The following is a 17956-nucleotide window of genomic DNA, read 5'->3' as shown; positions in this document are numbered from 1 at the left end:
AGAATACGGCGGTAAAGATAAACAGATGCCTCCGTAATCCCCTTGAGAGATAAAACTTTGTCGGAAAGTAGACGACCGCCACAAGATTGCGTTCGCATGGCTGATAGCGAAGGTTACTGGAACACGTTAAAAGTTACGAGGAAGTTACCCGACATAGGTGGCTGCGGTATTTTCGAAGGGCGCCAACCAGGGGCGTAGCCAGACATTTTTCTTTTTCGGGGGGAGAGGGGCACCTCCTTGATTTCGGGAGGGGCACTTCATTGAAATTGTAATTTTTCATTCTCTATGCCATAACGAAAAATTGGTGAGAGAGTAGTAGGGGGGGGGGGGGGGAGGCAGGGTCCCGGTGTAGCACCCCCTGACTACGCCCTTGGCGCCGACGTATCTCATTATTTCTTGAACGTCATGACTACTTGCAATTCGAAAAGAGAATACACAAGCTTTATTATACTCAATGACCAGCTGTATTTTGTTCTTCGCGTATGCTAAAAAAAAAAAAAACACTGCGTGAACGAACGTCCAATTTCTGACGCATTTATTTTATGCGCCTCAGCCGGTCTCTTTGCACACTTTCTACGGCTTCCAATTGCCCTACCGTTCGGGAAACTTAGAAAAATCTACGCTTCAAAAGTGAACTTATTCATCACACACGATCACTTCCACTGGCGTAGCCACATTCCTACCGAATTGTCACTTTCGAATGTGTCTTACACACGCACGAACGTGTATAAAATGGGATTAAACCTACCGCCCTCCCCGAAAAACATTTGTCGATAAGCTGAAGTTCACGAATTCACGTGCACGTGAGGTGCATCGCAAGGGTACTTTATGTGCCGACACCACTTGATTTGTTGATGCACGTAACTATTGTTTCGCCACAGGGCGTGCACACAACATTGTTATACGCAGACAAGAACTTGTCCGCGACATATATGGTACACTAAAAATGGGAATATGGCGAGAAACGTGTCACTCAGAATGAGTGAGTGTCATATCGAATGCCTCTATTTATGGAATGATGTGTTTATTGATGGCGAGGTGGTGTTTTCACTTCGGCGACCCGGGCGAGCTAGTACAGTTCACAAGCTCAAGTATCCTTTCACGGAGGATCTCAGCTCTTCGACGTCCAGGGGAACGCTGACGCCCTGGACGTTGCCGTTGTCCGGCTGCTTGACCAGCTCCTGCACGTACGCCTCGGGCAACTGGTGCTCGACTGCCCCGGCAACGATGACCGCCTTGTAGAAGAGCGAAGGTAAGTCTCTCTTCCCGGCCTTTGTGCGTCCGTAGACGTACGTCCGGCAGACTGCGTCTTCTCCGGATGACAGCTTTACGGTGACGTCAACGCCTTCGTAGTCACTCTCTTGTCTGCGTTCAACGAGAAATAGACAAAAAAAAAGGAAATGATATATAAATGTACAGAACAGTGTGGGTTCTCCCCACTATGGGAAGGGGGTGGAAGGGAGCAAGTCAAAGTCACGTCAGAGCAAGTTTCACCACGCACAGCCCCCCTCCTCGTCGATCAAGTTCGAAACAAAACAATTAAACACCGCCATGGATAGAAATACGAAAATGAGGTGATGACGCGTTTGTCAAAATAGAATGTGATTGCTTCACCGGCTTTCCGAGGGTAAAAGGTGGGAAGTGAACTGTTCCATAAATTCGTCATCAGCAAAAAGCATGTGTAGCCACACTCCTGCCATAACACTGCGTACTGAAGAAATGACGTGAAAGGCCCGACCAAGGGAATTTAGGAGGGGCCGCTAGTCATCTATCTACCACAGTGAGTGTGTAATTATAGGCGTATGCAGGGTTTCTCTGCCAGGGGAGGGGGGAGGGGAGGGAGGAAGGTTTGTCGTAGCGCCCCCTCCCTATTATGTCAATGCATGAGCACTGACTTTGCGCCCCCCCCCCCCCTCCCACCATCAGTCTTAGGTGATCTGTGGGGGTGCATATTTTCGCAAAAATACTTAAGACTCGTGTAGCATTTAGCTGCAGACGTGAAAAAACTCCTGGTGGTCGAAATTTCCGGAGCCCTCCACTATACGGTGCCCCGTATAAATCTATCGTTGTTTTGGAACACAAAACACAGACAATTACTATACACGTATAAGCACTCACACACACAAACACACGCATGCATGGACATAGATCAAGGGCTGTTAGACCCCCACTCCCCCCCCCCCCAAAAAAAAAAATCCTCTAATCTCGTGGACAGTCTCCGGTGTCCTGGTGACAGTCAAGTACGTTTCTTTCTTTGTTAAAGCTATGCATATTTGTACTTGCGTTAACAACTCCAACAAATCTGCTCAAAAGACAATACAGTCTTCTTCCTTCTTGTACCCGATTCTAGAACTGAGGGAGTTGAATCATGGAATGAGAAGAGGTTGGAACTATATATTCAAGAAAATTAGCGGGCAGTCAATTGTCTATATGTGATGCTCCAGCAATTTATTTATTTATTTATTTATTTATTTATTTATTTATTTATTGTGACTTACCGGTCTAGATTATGGATGTCTTCTTTCGGCACTGTCCATACGACACCGTGCGCGATTCTTCCGGGACCCTTTTGCAGCGCAGCACTGGCACCTCTCCAGCTTTCGAAATAATCGAAGAAGTCGATGTAGTAGCCCTGGAAACAGCATACTTGTAATTATTTGGGACATATATCTTACTTCACGACAGCAGAAAAAACCTATATAGTTGTACGTGAGAGTCACATGTATACAATGCGTGCGCGTATATATCCTATTTTTAACGGAATCATTGCGGGAGTATTCGGACCCGTGACCGTACAGATGCCTCCGCGTCGCCCTTGAGAGATAAAACTTTGTGGGAAAGTAGGCGATCGGCACAGGGTTACGCTGGCACAGCCGATGGCGAAGGTTTATCGGAGTGCGAAGCGCCCTGCCACGCCAACTCGCCATGACGTCACACAAGGGGCGTGAGCAGATTTGGGGTGAAGGGCAGAGGGGAAGCACTTTTTTGAAATGTTACTTTTTCGCTCTTTGTGTGACTGCGAAAAAACATTCGCGCAGAAGGGGACGGGGGTACCGCCACTGCGTCACACATATTACGAGGTCCAGACCATCATGCATACAGACACCGCATGCTCTCTTGAACGCTTTGGCGTCTACAATTCAGTTCAGACTGATAAACTGTTATTTGAGAACCGCGTCATATTCACGACCGTAACGCGCGACCTCAGACTTGCTATATACGTCAAGTCTCATGGCTCAGTGCAGCCCAATTCTGTAAGTGATCGCGTACAGGCCTTAGCAGACACCGGCAAATATAGTTGACGGCACGGTGAGTTCCTCGCGGCAGGGCACGTTGTCACTTGCTCTTTTTTTCTTTTTTTTTCGTGTTTTCTACCTTATCAGGCGTCTTTTCGCGGCAGAGGTGAAGCTTAAGTTATTTCTCGAAATGTTGCCGTAATAGCGGATGTACACACGTCCGATGATCCTAAAGAGGCCCTCGCTCGCTTTGCTCTTTCCCTCGCTATGCTTCGTTCCTCTCTCCTCCTGTCCGAGTGCTATCTCATCTTGCGAGGGGGATCGGTCACGAGGTCTTGTGGATGAGGAGCAGGCGACAGTTTTCAAGTCACAGCGAACACTGAGGGTCTGAACTATAGGTAGAGACAAGAGGGGGCTGGGGGGCTTGAACCCCCTCCCGGCAGCATCATGAAAACCAAAGCCCCTTCCGCTGGCGCTTGCCCGAAATATTTTTAAAGAGCTTGACATTGGCTCTCATCCACCACCAACAAGACTGTTGGTCATCCTGTCTTGCAGCTATTCCACAGGGAACTCTTTATGACTGTTCTTTTTTCATTTAGGGGTAGTGACAGGTGGTTTGGCGTCATGATCGCATTGAGAACGAAGTGAAAAGATTACGAGAATAGCGACATTTGCACGGCTTTTATGCAAAATAAGTATGGGATGTACGCGTACGCATCAAGAAAGTGAACGTAACGTTTATTTTATGTAACAGACATTTGTTTATGGTCTTCTTCGTGCTTTTGATAAGTCCTTCTCTTCCTTCACACACACACACACACACACACACACACACGCGCGCGCACACACACACACACACACACACACACACACACACACACACACACACACACACACAGAGAGAGAGAGAGAGAGAGAGAGAGAGAGAGAGAGAGAGAGAATGTGAAATAGCAAGTTGGGCGCCCTGCTCCCTCTGGAAATATGAAAACTCTCCGCCAATGGGCTGAACACTGCTGAAAGACCCGGAGAGTGTATGACATTATTGGGGCGCCCGCGGCTCAAAACGCGCTGCCACGTCCGGCATGGTTGTTGATCAGGAGGGCATTCTGGACTCGATGCATCCTTTTACTAGAAATGTTGGAAAATTATTGGAGGTAGTCTATGGGCCCTTTAAGGATGGGTGTTATTTATGTGTTTACATTATTTTTGTTACATTATAAATGTAGATGCTGAAAGGTTAGCGCTTTTTATATGCTATATGTCGTATTTCCGGGAGCCAACAAAAAAAAAAAAAAAGGAGGCGCTTGCACTGACAACCACCGCCATTCGAGGGCTCTTAGCCTGAACGTACATGTTGGAAAATAATGACTTTTTGGCTGTTTTTTTCTTTTCTTTTCTTATTTTTTTAGAGAGAGGGGGGTAGAAGTAATACACTCCAATATAGTCAGCTGCTAGTTGGTTCGACATCTTGCCCAGGGGAGCGCAGATTTGGCTTTAATACACTCCTAATAGAAGTGAGAACCTTTCTCTGTCGTTATTTGATGCTTCAGTGTTGCGCGTTCGCACGTCATACATACAGCCTCTCACCTCAAGCTCGCCGATGTCGAAAAACTTGGCCGTCGGATTGCAAATGTGTATGCGGCGAGACCACATATTGCTGGCGTAGGCGAAGTACAGGATTTCGTCCGGATTCCGAGTCTTCTTGCTCGTCGAAGTCATATTACTAGTGCTCTGCGTGATTCTGTGACTGCGGACGCGTTATAGTCACCGCTGCAGCTGGGGAGTTGCGTGTGCTGAAGTAGAACGTGTGCCGATCCAGGCAACGCTGCTCCGGTCGAAACATGATACCCGGCCGGTTTTGCCAGCTGCAGTGCTTCCGCTTGCGCAAAAAAAAAAAAAAAGCGCACAAAAGTGTACTTCTTGCATGCAGACAACGTACGCGGGCTTGTGTGAAAGGTAAGGAGACCTACCGCGTGAAATTCGTCCGTATACTAGCCCACGGATATATAGCGGATATTCAGAACGTTCGCGGAAATTATGTTACACGCATACTTGCTTGTTGCTGTACAGTTGGGTCGTGTCCACCTAATATTGCCGAGTTCCCAACTATCAGACCAGCTCATAATCATGCATTTTTATGGTTTGGACACTCACGAACATACAAAAGGAGGGCTCGCGCATCCCTTCCACCACCCTCTCCTTCCCGAAATAAATCTCACCCCATGTAAGTTATTCTAATTTTAACTTCAATATTCAGGATCTGGCCGATGTTCGTGTGTAAGCCTCGGAGTAAAAATTGTAGAGGGCGCTAAAATAAAGGAAAGGTGCCATAGCACCCGACGTCTCCTGTACTGACAGAGCCAAATGAATGCTGCTTAGCTTCGGGGATCGGGCGAGAATCGGCGGAAGACCGGAAGAATTGTTTCACTGCATATTTGCCACATTGCGTTATACCATTGGCTCGTTGTTTTTTTTTGCCTAGCTACAGTGTTACAGCACGACAAAATCCCACGCACCATGGAGGAAGGATCACTGTGTGTGCGCGCTTGCGCGCATCGACAGATAATCCGCGTCGTTCTGTTCGGAGGTCAAAATTTCCCAAGCCACTCACTCGAGAGAGTGGCCTGCAAACTTGTCCTCCTTTTCTACACCACACGCATCACACATGTGTAATATGCGCTTTAATTAAAAACCAGGAGACCAGAAAAACAATGTGGCTTCATTATTTGCAAAAAGTCGCAAACGGTTGCAGCGCCAATATTTGCGCGGCGGACATATTTGTAAAACCTTTTTGAGGTGTTTAGGAGTGCCGCTACTAGACTAACGAGAGCCCTTTTTGGCAAGCCGCGTGCACGTGTGGTTCGTCACAGAACACCGTCACAGAACCTGCGCCGGCACACCGGTAAGACTTCATACTCAGTCTTGCCTTTAAAGACAATCCGGCATGGCTCCCAAGAGGAACAACATGGTGCCCAACGGCCACTTCCACAAGGACTGGCAGCGCTACGTGAAGACGTGGTTCAACCAGCCGATGCGCAAGAAGCGCCGCCACGCACACCGCGTGAAGCGTGCTCGAACCATCGCTCCGAGGCCCGTCAAAGGTTGCCTGCGACCCGTCGTTAGGTGTCCGGGCTTCAAGTACAACACCAAGCAGCGTCTGGGCAAGGGCTTCTCCCTGGAAGAACTGAAGGCCGCGGGCATCGCCAAGAAGGTCGCGCGGACCATCGGCATTTCCGTGGACTACCGGCGCCGCAACAAGAGCGTCGAGAGCCTGCAGCAGAACGTTCAGCGGCTCAAGGAGTACCGCTCCAAGCTGATACTGTTCCCGCGCAAGGCTTCCAAGCCGGCCAAGGGCGACGCCACGGCCGAGGAACAGAAGCTGGCCACTCAGTTGCGCGGAGTCGTCATGCCCATCAAGAAGAGCGTCCACCGCGAAAAGCCCCGTGTGCCCACGGAAGAAGAGAAGAAGTACTGCGCCTACGTGCATCTGCGCCAGGCCAAGGCCAAGGCGCGTCTCTGGGGCAAGCGGGCGAAGAAGGCCCGCGAAGCGGCCGAGAGCATGGAGGCACAGGCGCCGAAGAAGGGTTAGCCTGTCCTCTTGTGTGAATAAACTATTCTTTATGAGAAAGGGAACAGAGCGTTTGGTGGCTTTATTCGCTGTGTACCTATACGGCTGTTCAAAATACGGGGAATCTTTAAGAGCTTGTTTGCTTTGTTAGGCTCTACGACTACAATAATGACGACCAACAAACAATTCCTGCTGGTGGCAAGTTGTCTTTTAATCTTTGTTTTTCGTATTTATATCAAAATCGCTACAAATAACGTCCGCTATAATTTCCCTGGCTTGATTGTCTGATGGTTGTCATTTATGTCATGGCTGCACAGTTGTACAAACGCTCTGCATGTATTGTGCTGCCTTGTTTTACATTACAGTGGTCAAATTATTTCAGCTCATTGAGGCATACATTCGGACTGGTTGGGATATCACACTTGCGATTTTAAAGCAACACACAAAGTCTGAACAAGCTGAGCAACTTGATATGTGGGCTTTAACGTCCCCAAACTATCATATGATTATGAGAGACGCCGTAGCGGAGGGCTCTGGAAAGTTCAACCACCTGGGCTTCTAACATGCTCTGATATCTGAGCAGGCAAGCGTACAGCATTTTCGCCTACACCGAAAATGCTGTCGCCACAGCCAAGATTCAATCCTGCGACCTGCGGGTCAGCAGTCCAGTACCTTAGCCACTAGACCAATGCGGCGGGGCATGCTGAGGAACTTGAAACAAGCGCAAGTGATGTGGTACCATTTGTGCTTGCTTCATTCACATGTCCATGTCTCAATTTATTACACTCTTTTCGGCGTGTTTGAGACCACTACTTCACCTCCATTAGAATGGCCGACTGTGTGTATATGTTAAAAGAGTGCTGCATGAGCTGGCTCTTTATGGTGAAATAATTCAATTGAATGCCATACTAGTAGTGTTTACGTACTAGACTGCTGACCCATAAGTCACGTGTTCGATCATAGCTCCACTGGTTGCATTAGGAGCCTGGTGTACTGTGTGATGTTGCAAAATGTTTGAAATTTCGGGAGCTGTTCACTACGGCACGCCTCATTATATTGTGGCTTTGGCACATCAAGCCCCACAAATGATTATTACAATAATTCAGCACGCTTTTTCAAAGGTACTATCGGCGTCAAATGAAACCCGAACAGCGGAGCGCGTGTTTCAAGCATTAGAAACAGTATAGTGTTGGCCGTCCTGTCATCACCATTGACAGGCGGGCACATCCGGTTCGGCAGCACTGCGCGATCTCCCTACAGTGTGTTATCTCCATTTCTGCTCTAGTTTTTGTATGGTGGTAATGGTGGCCATCGTCGGCGTGCCAAGCGCTTTCGATTGTATCACTCGCAATTCCTTGCTCTTACTTCAGCATCGCAGTGCAATCGGTGACTCGGCACGATAAAACAAAAAGAGAAATATAATCGGTTTGCGGTTGATTTTTAAACAATCGTCGCATCTCGTTCGCCAGCGCTGCTTCACCTGCACCCTTCTTTCAGAGACCGACTCGAAAACGCGTCACTTTAACTGGAAATGCCAAGCGTTTCTTCTGAAGAGAGAGCGCAAATTGTTTTGCTTTACCGGCACGAAGTGAAACAGCGTGGAATTGCCAGCTTTATGAACCGACTTTTGTCTACTATAAATAGAATTAGCCAGGAATTCCATGTAGTGAACTCCGTGATGACCAACCGTGCTGCAATACTTGTCTTCGGCTGCAGTAGTTTAACCTTTGCCATTTTTTTTATTTTGTTCCTTTCAAATACCATACCTGGAACACTAGCAGAAATATTGCAGTATAGAGGGATCGCGCAGTGCTGCCACACTGGATGTGTGGGCCTGTCTGTGCCAATGACTGGTCGACGGCACGCACTATGCCATTGATAAGGCTTGTGCCACGCGCTCCGCTGTTCGCGTTTCATTTGATGCCGATAGTACCTATAATGATAGTTGAAAAAAAGGCAGTTTGAAAAAGCCCGTGACTGCACATGTATCAGCGAGTTCGGTCTTACGTGAAACACTTTTCAATAGAGAGTTTTCGAATAGGGGCCCCAAAGAAATAGCGTAGAGGCCATTGCATATGTGTGAGGCCCAAAAAGCATTTGGGTTTTGCATTGGGGATGCTATTTCTTGAATTTCACAAGTGCCCCAAAGCCTGCCCAAAAGGTTTGCATCAAGCATGACCGCACCCACTGAAGCGACTGCTCCAGGCAAAGACTAGAGCGACCAAGAGTTAGTAGAGAGAGCGTACAATGCACGCAGACCCTATTAGAAAATTCTTATCTCCTTCTTAACTCAAAGTGAACACGCGCAAAGAGCTTTGGAGTCCCTAACTTTTGGGGCCCCTATTAGAAAACTCCATAATGAGGTAGTTTAGATGTGGGAATGTTGGTTGTATTCATGATAAAACAAGGAAAGTGTCTGGTAGCAGGTCAAAACAATGCATAAATTGAACACCACGAGTGCTGGTGGACTAGTGTCTTGATGTGTCGTACAATAATTTACACGTGTTTGGTTTGTTGTAATGAAGGTCACCACTGTCTATATGCATGCTGCATAGACGGACTAACAGAGACTAGCAATGTTTTTCAAACATCCGTTGTTCCAGAGTCGTACAGCCAAAACTTGGTGATTGACGACTGTTGTGAAATGTGAACCATTGTTACCAGACCGTTAATATTTGTCATGCTGTTAGTGCAGCCAGACATATGCACAACAAACTATTTATTGGACAGTACTTTCATTAACTATCGCTTCAATAAATTGCGCACTTTCATAAACTTAAGTATCCGTTCACATATGATCGGAGCTTGTCAATGTCCACTCCGATGTTGCTATCTTGCGTCTTGCCGTTGTCGGGGATCTTCACCAGTTCTTGTATGTAGCTGTTGGGTAACTTGTGTTCAATCGCTCCAGCTACAATAACGGCTTTGTACAAGAGCGAGGGCATATTTTCCTTCCCAGGCCTCGAGGTGAGGTAGAAGTACGTCCTGCAGTCCACTTTGTCCCCAGATGGCAGCTTCACTGTTACGTTAGCAGCTTCATACTCTTTCTCCTGCCTGCATTTAAAGACAAAGAAGATACTCTGACATCTAGAGACTATAAGCATTGTTACTTTCCAAGAAACTTTACATGTCCTCTTTAGACCCAAACAACTGCTTGCAGATATAAGTGCCCCTTTCAGTTAGTTATCATTATTAATTATAAGCTACAGTATGTTCGGGATGAGGGAAACCCTATATTTTTCGGGTACTTAGCTCAGATGAGTCAACATTTATTGGAAAACTAGACATCTTGTCGCACTCTTCATTCTAAATATCTTCCTTTGTTTGTAGGGTCGTTATTCCCGCCAGCTCACCTGTACGACAAAGTATGGCAACATGAAGTGTTGCAAAAAGATGTGGCACTGTGTGATAGGTTTCCGTTTCCATAGTGCATTCGGCATTGTTATGTCAACTCATTGTGCATCGTTCGAAAATGAGTTTACTCTGTCGTACGAATATCCTATGCACAGAGACAGTTCAGCGATTGCTGATAGGATATTTTATTTTCATTTTAGTAATTTTTCCCATGATGCACCTACTAACATCAACACTAGCTTGACATCACTTGCTTGACATCACTACAGCATTAATTCTGGTGACTTCACAAGCAGTCTGGTCTTTGTAACGACGTTAAACATCAAAACTCCTGAAATGACCGCTTGTGCATCACCAAACATTCAAAATGGCCACTTGTGCATTGCCGACGAAGCCATGGCACGTAGCGGCTGTGGAAACGTCACGATGACTTGCGCTAGCGTGCGAAGAGAGGCCCGACTATACCGTGTTATGGTGTCAGGGTACAGTAGGAATTGCGACTAGCTTTTAAAACCATACTGTAATTACTTTTTCACGGAGCATTTATAATTAGCTCATTTTCTAAGCTATTGAAGACTTAGCTTTTTATTTGACTTAAGAAAACAACTGAAAAGTTTCAGGCCAGTACCCCTTTTATGGCTGAGTTTCATTATCTGTAATGATACGATAGTCTTGACCAAATTACATGCATTGAATCGGGTGGAGAGTTTCGTATTCTCAGAAGGGGTGGGACACCCGACTTGCTCTTCCACATATCTCTCTCTTTGTTGTGCATGCATGTGTGCCAGGTTGTGATGAATGGGAGACAGGTTCTTTTTTTTTTGCGAGTTTAGGGACCTCTATTGGGATATGGAACTATGTGGACGTTTGGATATTCTTTCTAACGACCCGACCCTCCTTGGTTATTTGTAAACTCTCGCACTTTGGGGGAAGGAGAATTGTGTGACACATGAAGCTATCGCAGCAGAAATCAAGGAGGAAGAAGTGGATTGGAATAAAAGAGCGGCGTCTGAACTGCTCCACGTTTGAATTTTAAAAGCATGAAAGAAAAAGGAACGAGCATAAACAATCTTCTGTGAAATAGCTGTAAGACAGTACGGCCAACACTCTACTGGTGGTGGATAAAAGTTTATAAGGCAAGTTCTAAAAAAATATTCTTGGGCCTCCAATTAGAAAGGCTTTGCCCCCCCCCCCAGGCAGCCTGGAGGGAGCTTGAGCATCCCCCCGCCCCTCCGCCCACTCCCTATGCTGGGAATGGCGACCGAATTATCCTCGCAAAAACCAAATGGCCATGAGAATGGATGAGCTAATATGATGTAGGTATGCCCATTCGTATTCAAAGTGACCATTAAACCATCTGGTGTGTCATACAAGTAATCCTCTCTGACAATCTGTGTTTCTTGTGAAACAAAGATTTGCCTCAAGGCAACAATTCACGGTGTAACACATTAGGACATTGCCACGTCCTAAACCTTATGAACACTCTAGTAGAAATTATGCTCTCAAAACTCACCGGTCGAGATTGTGTATGTCTCGCTTCGGAATTGTCCATACGACTCCGTGTGTGGTGCGTTCCGTGCTCTTCTTCAGTATGGCAGCCGCGCCTTGCCAGCTTTTAAAGTCATCCACGAAGTCCACATAGTAGCCCTGCACATAGAAACATCGACAGTCTGTTTTTGTCACATCACTGTATGTTGTCACAGTGTTTCAACTGTAATGAGACTTCGAGAGTAGATTTGGGCTGCACTTAGGTCTGCGAGTGTCAGCAGGGTTTTGTCGGGCGGGGGGGGGGGGGGGGGGCAAATGCACGTTGCATTGCGGCGGGGGGGAGGGGGGGAGGTGGACAGAGCATCTGTAGCCTATGTAGGGGCCAGGTGCTGGTGCGGCTTTAGGGGGGGCAAGTTCCCCTTGTGCGCCAGGCTGCTGATGCCCATGGCTAGATCCTGCTAGCCTGCAACTAAATTAGCAGTGTTTGAATTGTTGGTGGCTTGCAAATAGGACATTATTATTGGAGAACACAGAATTTGAGAGTAAACAAGTGCTCTTGACTTCACTGTGTACCATTTAAAGCTGCTAACTACAGAGCCAAGAGTGACCACCAAATGCTGTCTTGAAAGCCGCCAACAAATCAGTCAACCGAAGTGGCTAGTGGCCAAGTGGAAAATTCCCTGTTAGCTTTGAGTGATACGCGTACATATTTTGAGCACACATTCAAAGAGGCACAGAATGCTTTGAGTTCAGTTTTATATCCTTAAAGACCTCCATGCTGGTTGTGAACACAGGAGGTGAGATTACAAGATAATAAAAGTAAATAGCAAAGATTCATTTAAAATTGACGATGATCAGTGATGCCTTTGTGGAAAGTTGACGACGAGGCAATAGTGCGGATCCTACAGTGTAGGTCGTTCGTGCAGGCATGGCCGCGGACACCTTGAATAAACGTACCACGCTTAAGCAAATGCCAGTACAGCTTCACTTATGTTATTGTTTAAAGCGACATTTATTAAATTAGACATGAAACTACCATATTGCATCATTACCAGGTCTTGTTTGCAACGTTTCAAAAAAAACTAATCTGAGCGCAAACACGCAACACATTCACGTACACACCCAGGGAGCGCTGTGCGTGTTTGATGTCTGGGTGTGTGTGCGTGAATTTGTCGTGTGTTTGAGCTATTGTTCCTTCATTAGCAGTATGGGTGAGCCAGTCACAATAAACCACTAGCTGTGTACGTTAGTTATTCACATTTCCAGACTGCCAGACATTTGCTTTGCTAAGCCTCAGATTCGTTGCATTACACAACGAGATGTTTCTAAACGGCAGATCTCTCCTAATGACTATAGCATATGGTGTCTACAACAGTTTGCTGTTGAGTCGACGATAGCAATAAAAACATTATGACATAACTCACCCCACTGGTAGCGTATGTGTCAGGGACTGCGGTCGATTAATTTTAGTTTGGTGAACGTCTCTTGATGTTAAATTCTGTACTTCTGGTCTTTCTACTAAAACACCTTGCGTATGAGTGTAATAACGTAAAAATGCTCTATTCCTAATCAAGTCTGGAATATAGCATCTACACTTTTTCAGTCATTTTACGACTAAAATTAGCCTTAACGCTTTCACAAACGAAGCTATAGATAATAAAAGGTTAAGTAATGTCGTACGACCCATCGATCTATATCAAGTCAGCGATCGGCAATACTTGTTGTGACCATGATAGACTTCTCACGAGTGGGCAATTGCTTATTGATGATGATGATGATGAACCTTCAGCTTTGCTGGCACTCGCCCACAAAAGGGCATCGGCCAAGAACCGGGCGGCAGGATCATCACGTGTGCTAATTCAGGCATTCAGGTAGTCTCGTAGCCGTAAATATTAACAATAGGCTAACAGGGTAATCTCTTTGTTGCCCTTATGTACTCGCACACAGCAGATTATTGGTCGCGCTCGCATAAAGCTCGTGCTCATGTCACGTATTACGTCACGCACGACGCACAAGTGTGGAAGCGTTGGTGGCAAGCACGACGCACGCATTTGAGCCCCGTCTCGGAGCGCTCACCTCGAGCTCAGCGATGTCGAAGAACTTCGCCGTCGGGTTGCGGATGCGTACGCGATGCGACCACATATTGCTGCCGTAGGCGAAATACAAAACATCGTCGGGGCTATGGCCCTTCCCTGCCGACGATGAAGTACCCATGCTAGCTCGGCTAGCGACGCGTGCCAGCAGCGGTACAGCTGACGTCGCGAGAAGACCGTCGCACTTCAGTACACTGCCCAGGTGACCGGGAGAACGAAAGAAAAAACCGTCGAAGCTGACACCGCAGCGACAGCGGATGACACATGACACGTAACGGGAGCCGGTTTTTTACCACCGCATTCCGAGTTCCTTGTTCGCGCAGTCTCCAGCCGTTCGATAGATTATACAAAAGCGTAAAACTTCGTTCGAATTAGATAAAGTCCGTTAGTGATGGGCTCCGAGATTAGATAAGACGCCAGCGACCTAGGTCGCCGTTTTCTTGTTTTTTGCTCTTGATGCACCTAGCATTCGCTGACGACATATATCGTAGCCCAGCAACTGCGTACACACCGCAAACCTTGGAGCTCCCGCAGAGCTCGCAGCGGACAAGCCCCGCATGCCCCACGTTTACTAAACCGCCTTTCGTCGCGCTCTGCATGCGATGCAACGTGCGTAACAGCGGGCTGAAATCATAAGCAGTAGGACCGGTTTTGGCAAACAATTCGGATCACCTTTGTTATTTTATCCGCCTTTGTTCTACATCGTTGCCATTTGACTGATGAACAAAGAACTGCCCCAGGAAAGAAGCTCGACGACGCCAAAGAAAATAATTGCAGAACGGAACGAAGGAAACGTAACAAGAAAGTGAAAACTGCCCATTTTCCCCTCTCGTTTTCGAGGTCAGAACGAGGGCGCACGACGGACTGCTTTGTTGGTGTGGCCTTCCGATGCTTCCGTCGTCTGCTGCGCGCAGCGCGACGGAGCGTAGGCTATAAAATAAGTCTTAGCTATTGCAGCTGCAACTCTTTCAACACAAACTATATTAAAAAAACGTGTTCAAAAACAATTTTACCAATAGTAGCGCCATCTGTTAGTTATAAAATAAAACTATTCTGAGCAAACTAACATTACACAATTTGTAAAAATAGTTTTGTTATATTGCAATAGGTTACGCTGTAAAACTTTGATTGTAACAATTTGGTTGTTGTTTTTGACGGCAATTTAGGTGTGGTTTCGCGGCTAACTTCATCAAGCAAACATAGAAAAAAAAGGAGGAGAGAGCGCTGAGAGAGCGAAAGGACGACGAGAGCCGGCGTACCCGTCGTGCACAGCGCGGCGGCTGCTTTTTCTCCGCTTTTCTCAAGTCAGCTGTGGTCGTCTGCAAGGCCTAATCGCGGCAGCGCCATAAACCTCTACCTACTCCGGATAACAGCGCCTCGAATGTGTGAGTTCCTGCTTGTCTAATCTTTCTCTTCTCTTCGCTCTCGTCTATCTACGGGACGACCGTGTTTACCCTCCGCGTACCACGTTTCCAACGAGCTTTCGTTTTTCGCAGTGCGCGGTTTTTGTTCGCCCGTGCTCTTCGCGCGAGCTAGTTCTGTTGCTTCCAGTTTAGCTTTCCGGCGTTGGTGCGCTGAGAGTCCCTTTTCGAGGGATGCAGATGTGCTTCCGTGTTTTATTATTGTCTAGTACTGGAGTGACGCATGTCGAGAGAAATCCCGACGAGATTGCTGTTGCTCGCTTGCTTGCTCCTACTGCGCGTTTTACATTTTCGCGAACTGTGCGCGCAGCGTCGGAAAGGTCGCGAGGGAATCGCTCGAAGCTTTGATTGCCCGACGCCGCAACCCGGCACACCTGCGAAAAAGCCTCCAGCTTTCTTCTTTTCGCCATCGAAATCGGACGGATAGTCTGCGCATATCACACGTAATGCTGCTGCAAATCGTCATCGTGCGTGCCCCGGTCAGCTAGGAAAAAGCGTGTTTCAGCTTGTCGAGTAGCCGTCTCTGAAACGTCTAAACCGCGCTTTCGCAGACTGTAGCCCCAGCGATAATTTCATTTAATCGAGTCGTTCAGCTGTCTTCGATGGAATAATGTTGAAGTTTTGATCAATCGATCACAGCGTGAGAAGCCATGGATGCGTCGTAGAATTTTTTAGCCCAGTTCGCGTATTTCATCGGCACAGATCGGCTTGTGTGCTGCCTGCAATATTTACGCGGATCATGTATTTCTAAAGTGCGCGCTTAATTCCCGGATGGTTGACAGTGCTGACGACCTGTAAATGAAATCGTCGCCGACATAAAAGTACTCATGGTTAATTTTGAAATAGCCCAAGACCTTTCGTTTGACGCGGAACCTTTAGAGCTGGGAAGATCCGGCAGAGCTTGTCGGGTGTTCTTGAATTAAGCGTGGTCTCCTGAATTCAAACATAGTGCGCATCATTACCGTTACTTTCGTCATATAACGTGTTCGACGCAATAATCCCATTAGTCTTATATCTATAAATATCGCATCCGTCTATAAATTCAGCACAACAGTGCAGTGGTTTCACCGTGCGCATTTTCTTTTTTTTTTCTAAGTTCTAATTTTTGTTTGAAATCGTTGGACAGCGTATGTTTTTTTTTCTATATTGATTTGATGTTACGTTTACTCTAGCGTAGCCAAAATTTTGTTTCGGCAGGGGGGTGATGGTCATGATTTATGTATTTTCGTGCGGTCGTTTGTACATGTGTGCGTTTGTATATACACTCGTAAAATTGCAAACGAAAAAAATAATCATGGTGATTTGATCCCCCTAGCCCCTTCCCCTGGCTTCGCCAGTGTTAACTGCCGTATGATATTGTCGAGGAACAGTGTTACAAATGTGCTTTAGAGTTGTGCGTAGGCGATCGTATGCACGAATGAATGAATGAATGAATGAATGAATGAATGAATGAATGAATGAATGAATGAATGCTTATGGCTTCGCCGTTCAAATTCCCATGATTGAGAACAAAGTAAAATTTTAATCAGATTCTGCCGTCGACGATGTAGTAAGCTTAAAATGTTGATGTACTCTGTGCGTTTTATTCGTAATTACAAGCGGTCCAGTGTGCATTGGTAACCATTAGAGGTGCAATTCGATCAGCGATCTTTATAAGTAGTTAACTAATATTCGGTAGAAAAAATGATGATATTGACGGCATCTTACGGCGGAGTCAAAAGCAACGAATCCAGTGTTCAGTATGCATGATTAACTCAAACCGGAATATTTGGACTAAGGCCAAATTTAGATATTGATTCCATGATCGGCTGACCGAATTTGGTGCATTGACGTTCAACGACTTTAAAGAGTTTATATTGGATAGGATTACATGAAATATTGCAAAATCTAGACGTTACGGCGTACGAGGCGACCCCTGCTACGGGTACCGCATTTTGTTTATCATTCGTTTATTCTAAAGGCCCAGTTTGAGTGTTACGTACGGGGTGGGCCGTATAACAACGCATGTCAACGTGTGGGTGAACGCACCCGTCGGTCTAAGCACACTACATGAGGTCTTAAATATGCCACGTGCTACCTACACATTTCTAATCTTACGTTACCGTATACAAGAGTAATTGCTAAAGTATTCTCTCCCCCCACCTCCCAGAAAAAAAAAAAAATCTTACCCCAACCACCTTACATCTTCTAACGTCGTAACAAAAATTACGAAAGATAATTTAGCAAGGTATGATAAATTTGTCTCTGTAAACTTTAGAAATGTAAAACGAAATATCAATGGTTCATTTTTCTATACTTCTACTAACGTTCAATAATACAATGTATCCTAACACAAACACACACACACCAGGGGCGGCGCCAGGGGGGGGGGGGGGCAAGGGTGAGCTCGAGCCCCCCCAAAGTTCTCGCCTGCCCCCCCTATGCCCACCCAAGTGCCCGGAAGCATATATTGAAAACCTAGTAGGAGCAGAGCTAGCTTGCCCCCCCGGAGGAACTCACTTTTCGTGGTTGCCCCCCCAGTAAAAACATCCTGGCGCCGCCCCTGACACACACACACACACACACACACACACACACACACACACACACACACACACATATATATATATATATATATATATATATATATATATATATACATACAATTTACATGGTGTCTGAAGCTGTGAAAAGTGAAATACTTCATTGTATCGAGAATTTCCTTTATATTGAAGTTCGCAATATCGAGGTTATTCAGGCAATATTATGTGGAGTATTATCCTATCCAGGCATGGAATCCTCTTCATCGAATCGTCA

General features: G+C 46.4%; 4 protein-coding genes across 5 annotated transcripts in view; 2 read left to right on the top strand and 2 right to left on the bottom strand.

Moving 5' to 3' along the window:
- Nucleotides 1-1007: 1007 nt before the first annotated feature.
- On the bottom strand, nt 1008-5084 carry LOC119181366 (gamma-glutamylcyclotransferase). Its single transcript, XM_037432587.2, has 3 exons — nt 4824-5084; nt 2499-2632; nt 1008-1365 (listed from the first exon to the last, which is right to left on the bottom strand). The coding sequence occupies exons 1-3, from the start codon at nt 4953-4955 to the stop codon at nt 1080-1082; spliced, it is 552 nt and encodes a 183-aa protein (XP_037288484.1). The 5' UTR covers nt 4956-5084; the 3' UTR covers nt 1008-1079.
- A 974-nt stretch (nt 5085-6058) lies between these two features.
- LOC119181364 (large ribosomal subunit protein eL13) lies at nt 6059-6869 on the top strand. The gene has a single exon (XM_037432584.2). The coding sequence runs from the start codon at nt 6181-6183 to the stop codon at nt 6823-6825; it is 645 nt and encodes a 214-aa protein (XP_037288481.1). The 5' UTR covers nt 6059-6180; the 3' UTR covers nt 6826-6869.
- A 2637-nt stretch (nt 6870-9506) lies between these two features.
- Nucleotides 9507-14309, bottom strand: LOC119181365 (gamma-glutamylcyclotransferase). Its single transcript, XM_037432586.2, has 3 exons — nt 13723-14309; nt 11672-11805; nt 9507-9858 (listed from the first exon to the last, which is right to left on the bottom strand). The coding sequence occupies exons 1-3, from the start codon at nt 13858-13860 to the stop codon at nt 9573-9575; spliced, it is 558 nt and encodes a 185-aa protein (XP_037288483.2). The 5' UTR covers nt 13861-14309; the 3' UTR covers nt 9507-9572.
- A 660-nt stretch (nt 14310-14969) lies between these two features.
- Nucleotides 14970-17956, top strand: part of LOC119181195 (phospholipid-transporting ATPase ABCA1-like) — a 90988-nt gene continuing 88001 nt past the window's right edge. For both annotated transcript variants that reach the window (XM_075875345.1, XM_075875344.1), the window contains exon 1: nt 14970-15124. The gene's annotated coding sequence lies outside the window, so the exon portion shown is untranslated. The remainder of the gene's footprint in view (nt 15125-17956) is intronic.

Source organism: Rhipicephalus microplus, chromosome 10 (genome assembly GCF_043290135.1).
Source record: "Rhipicephalus microplus isolate Deutch F79 chromosome 10, USDA_Rmic, whole genome shotgun sequence".
Lineage (NCBI taxonomy): Eukaryota > Metazoa > Arthropoda > Arachnida > Ixodida > Ixodidae > Rhipicephalus > Rhipicephalus microplus.
This window is presented reverse-complemented; position numbering and strand designations above follow the sequence as displayed.

What these genes read in the sequence shown, in the direction of transcription:
- LOC119181364 (XM_037432584.2), top strand. Translation starts at nt 6,181, where the DNA reads ATGGCTCCCAAGAGGAACAACATGGTGCCCAACGGCCACTTCCACAAG.
- LOC119181365 (XM_037432586.2), bottom strand. Translation starts at nt 13,860, where the DNA reads ATGGGTACTTCATCGTCGGCAGGGAAGGGCCATAGCCCCGACGATGTT. An exon ending in TCGACATCGCTGAGCTCGAG is followed by an intron (nt 11,806 to 13,722) that starts GTGAGCGCTCCG and finishes TTCTATGTGCAG; the next exon opens with GGCTACTATGTGGACTTCGT. An exon ending in GACATACACAATCTCGACCG is followed by an intron (nt 9,859 to 11,671) that starts GTGAGTTTTGAG and finishes CTTTAAATGCAG; the next exon opens with GCAGGAGAAAGAGTATGAAG.
- LOC119181366 (XM_037432587.2), bottom strand. Translation starts at nt 4,955, where the DNA reads ATGACTTCGACGAGCAAGAAGACTCGGAATCCGGACGAAATCCTGTAC. An exon ending in TCGACATCGGCGAGCTTGAG is followed by an intron (nt 2,633 to 4,823) that starts GTGAGAGGCTGT and finishes TGCTGTTTCCAG; the next exon opens with GGCTACTACATCGACTTCTT. An exon ending in GACATCCATAATCTAGACCG is followed by an intron (nt 1,366 to 2,498) that starts GTAAGTCACAAT and finishes CGTTGAACGCAG; the next exon opens with ACAAGAGAGTGACTACGAAG.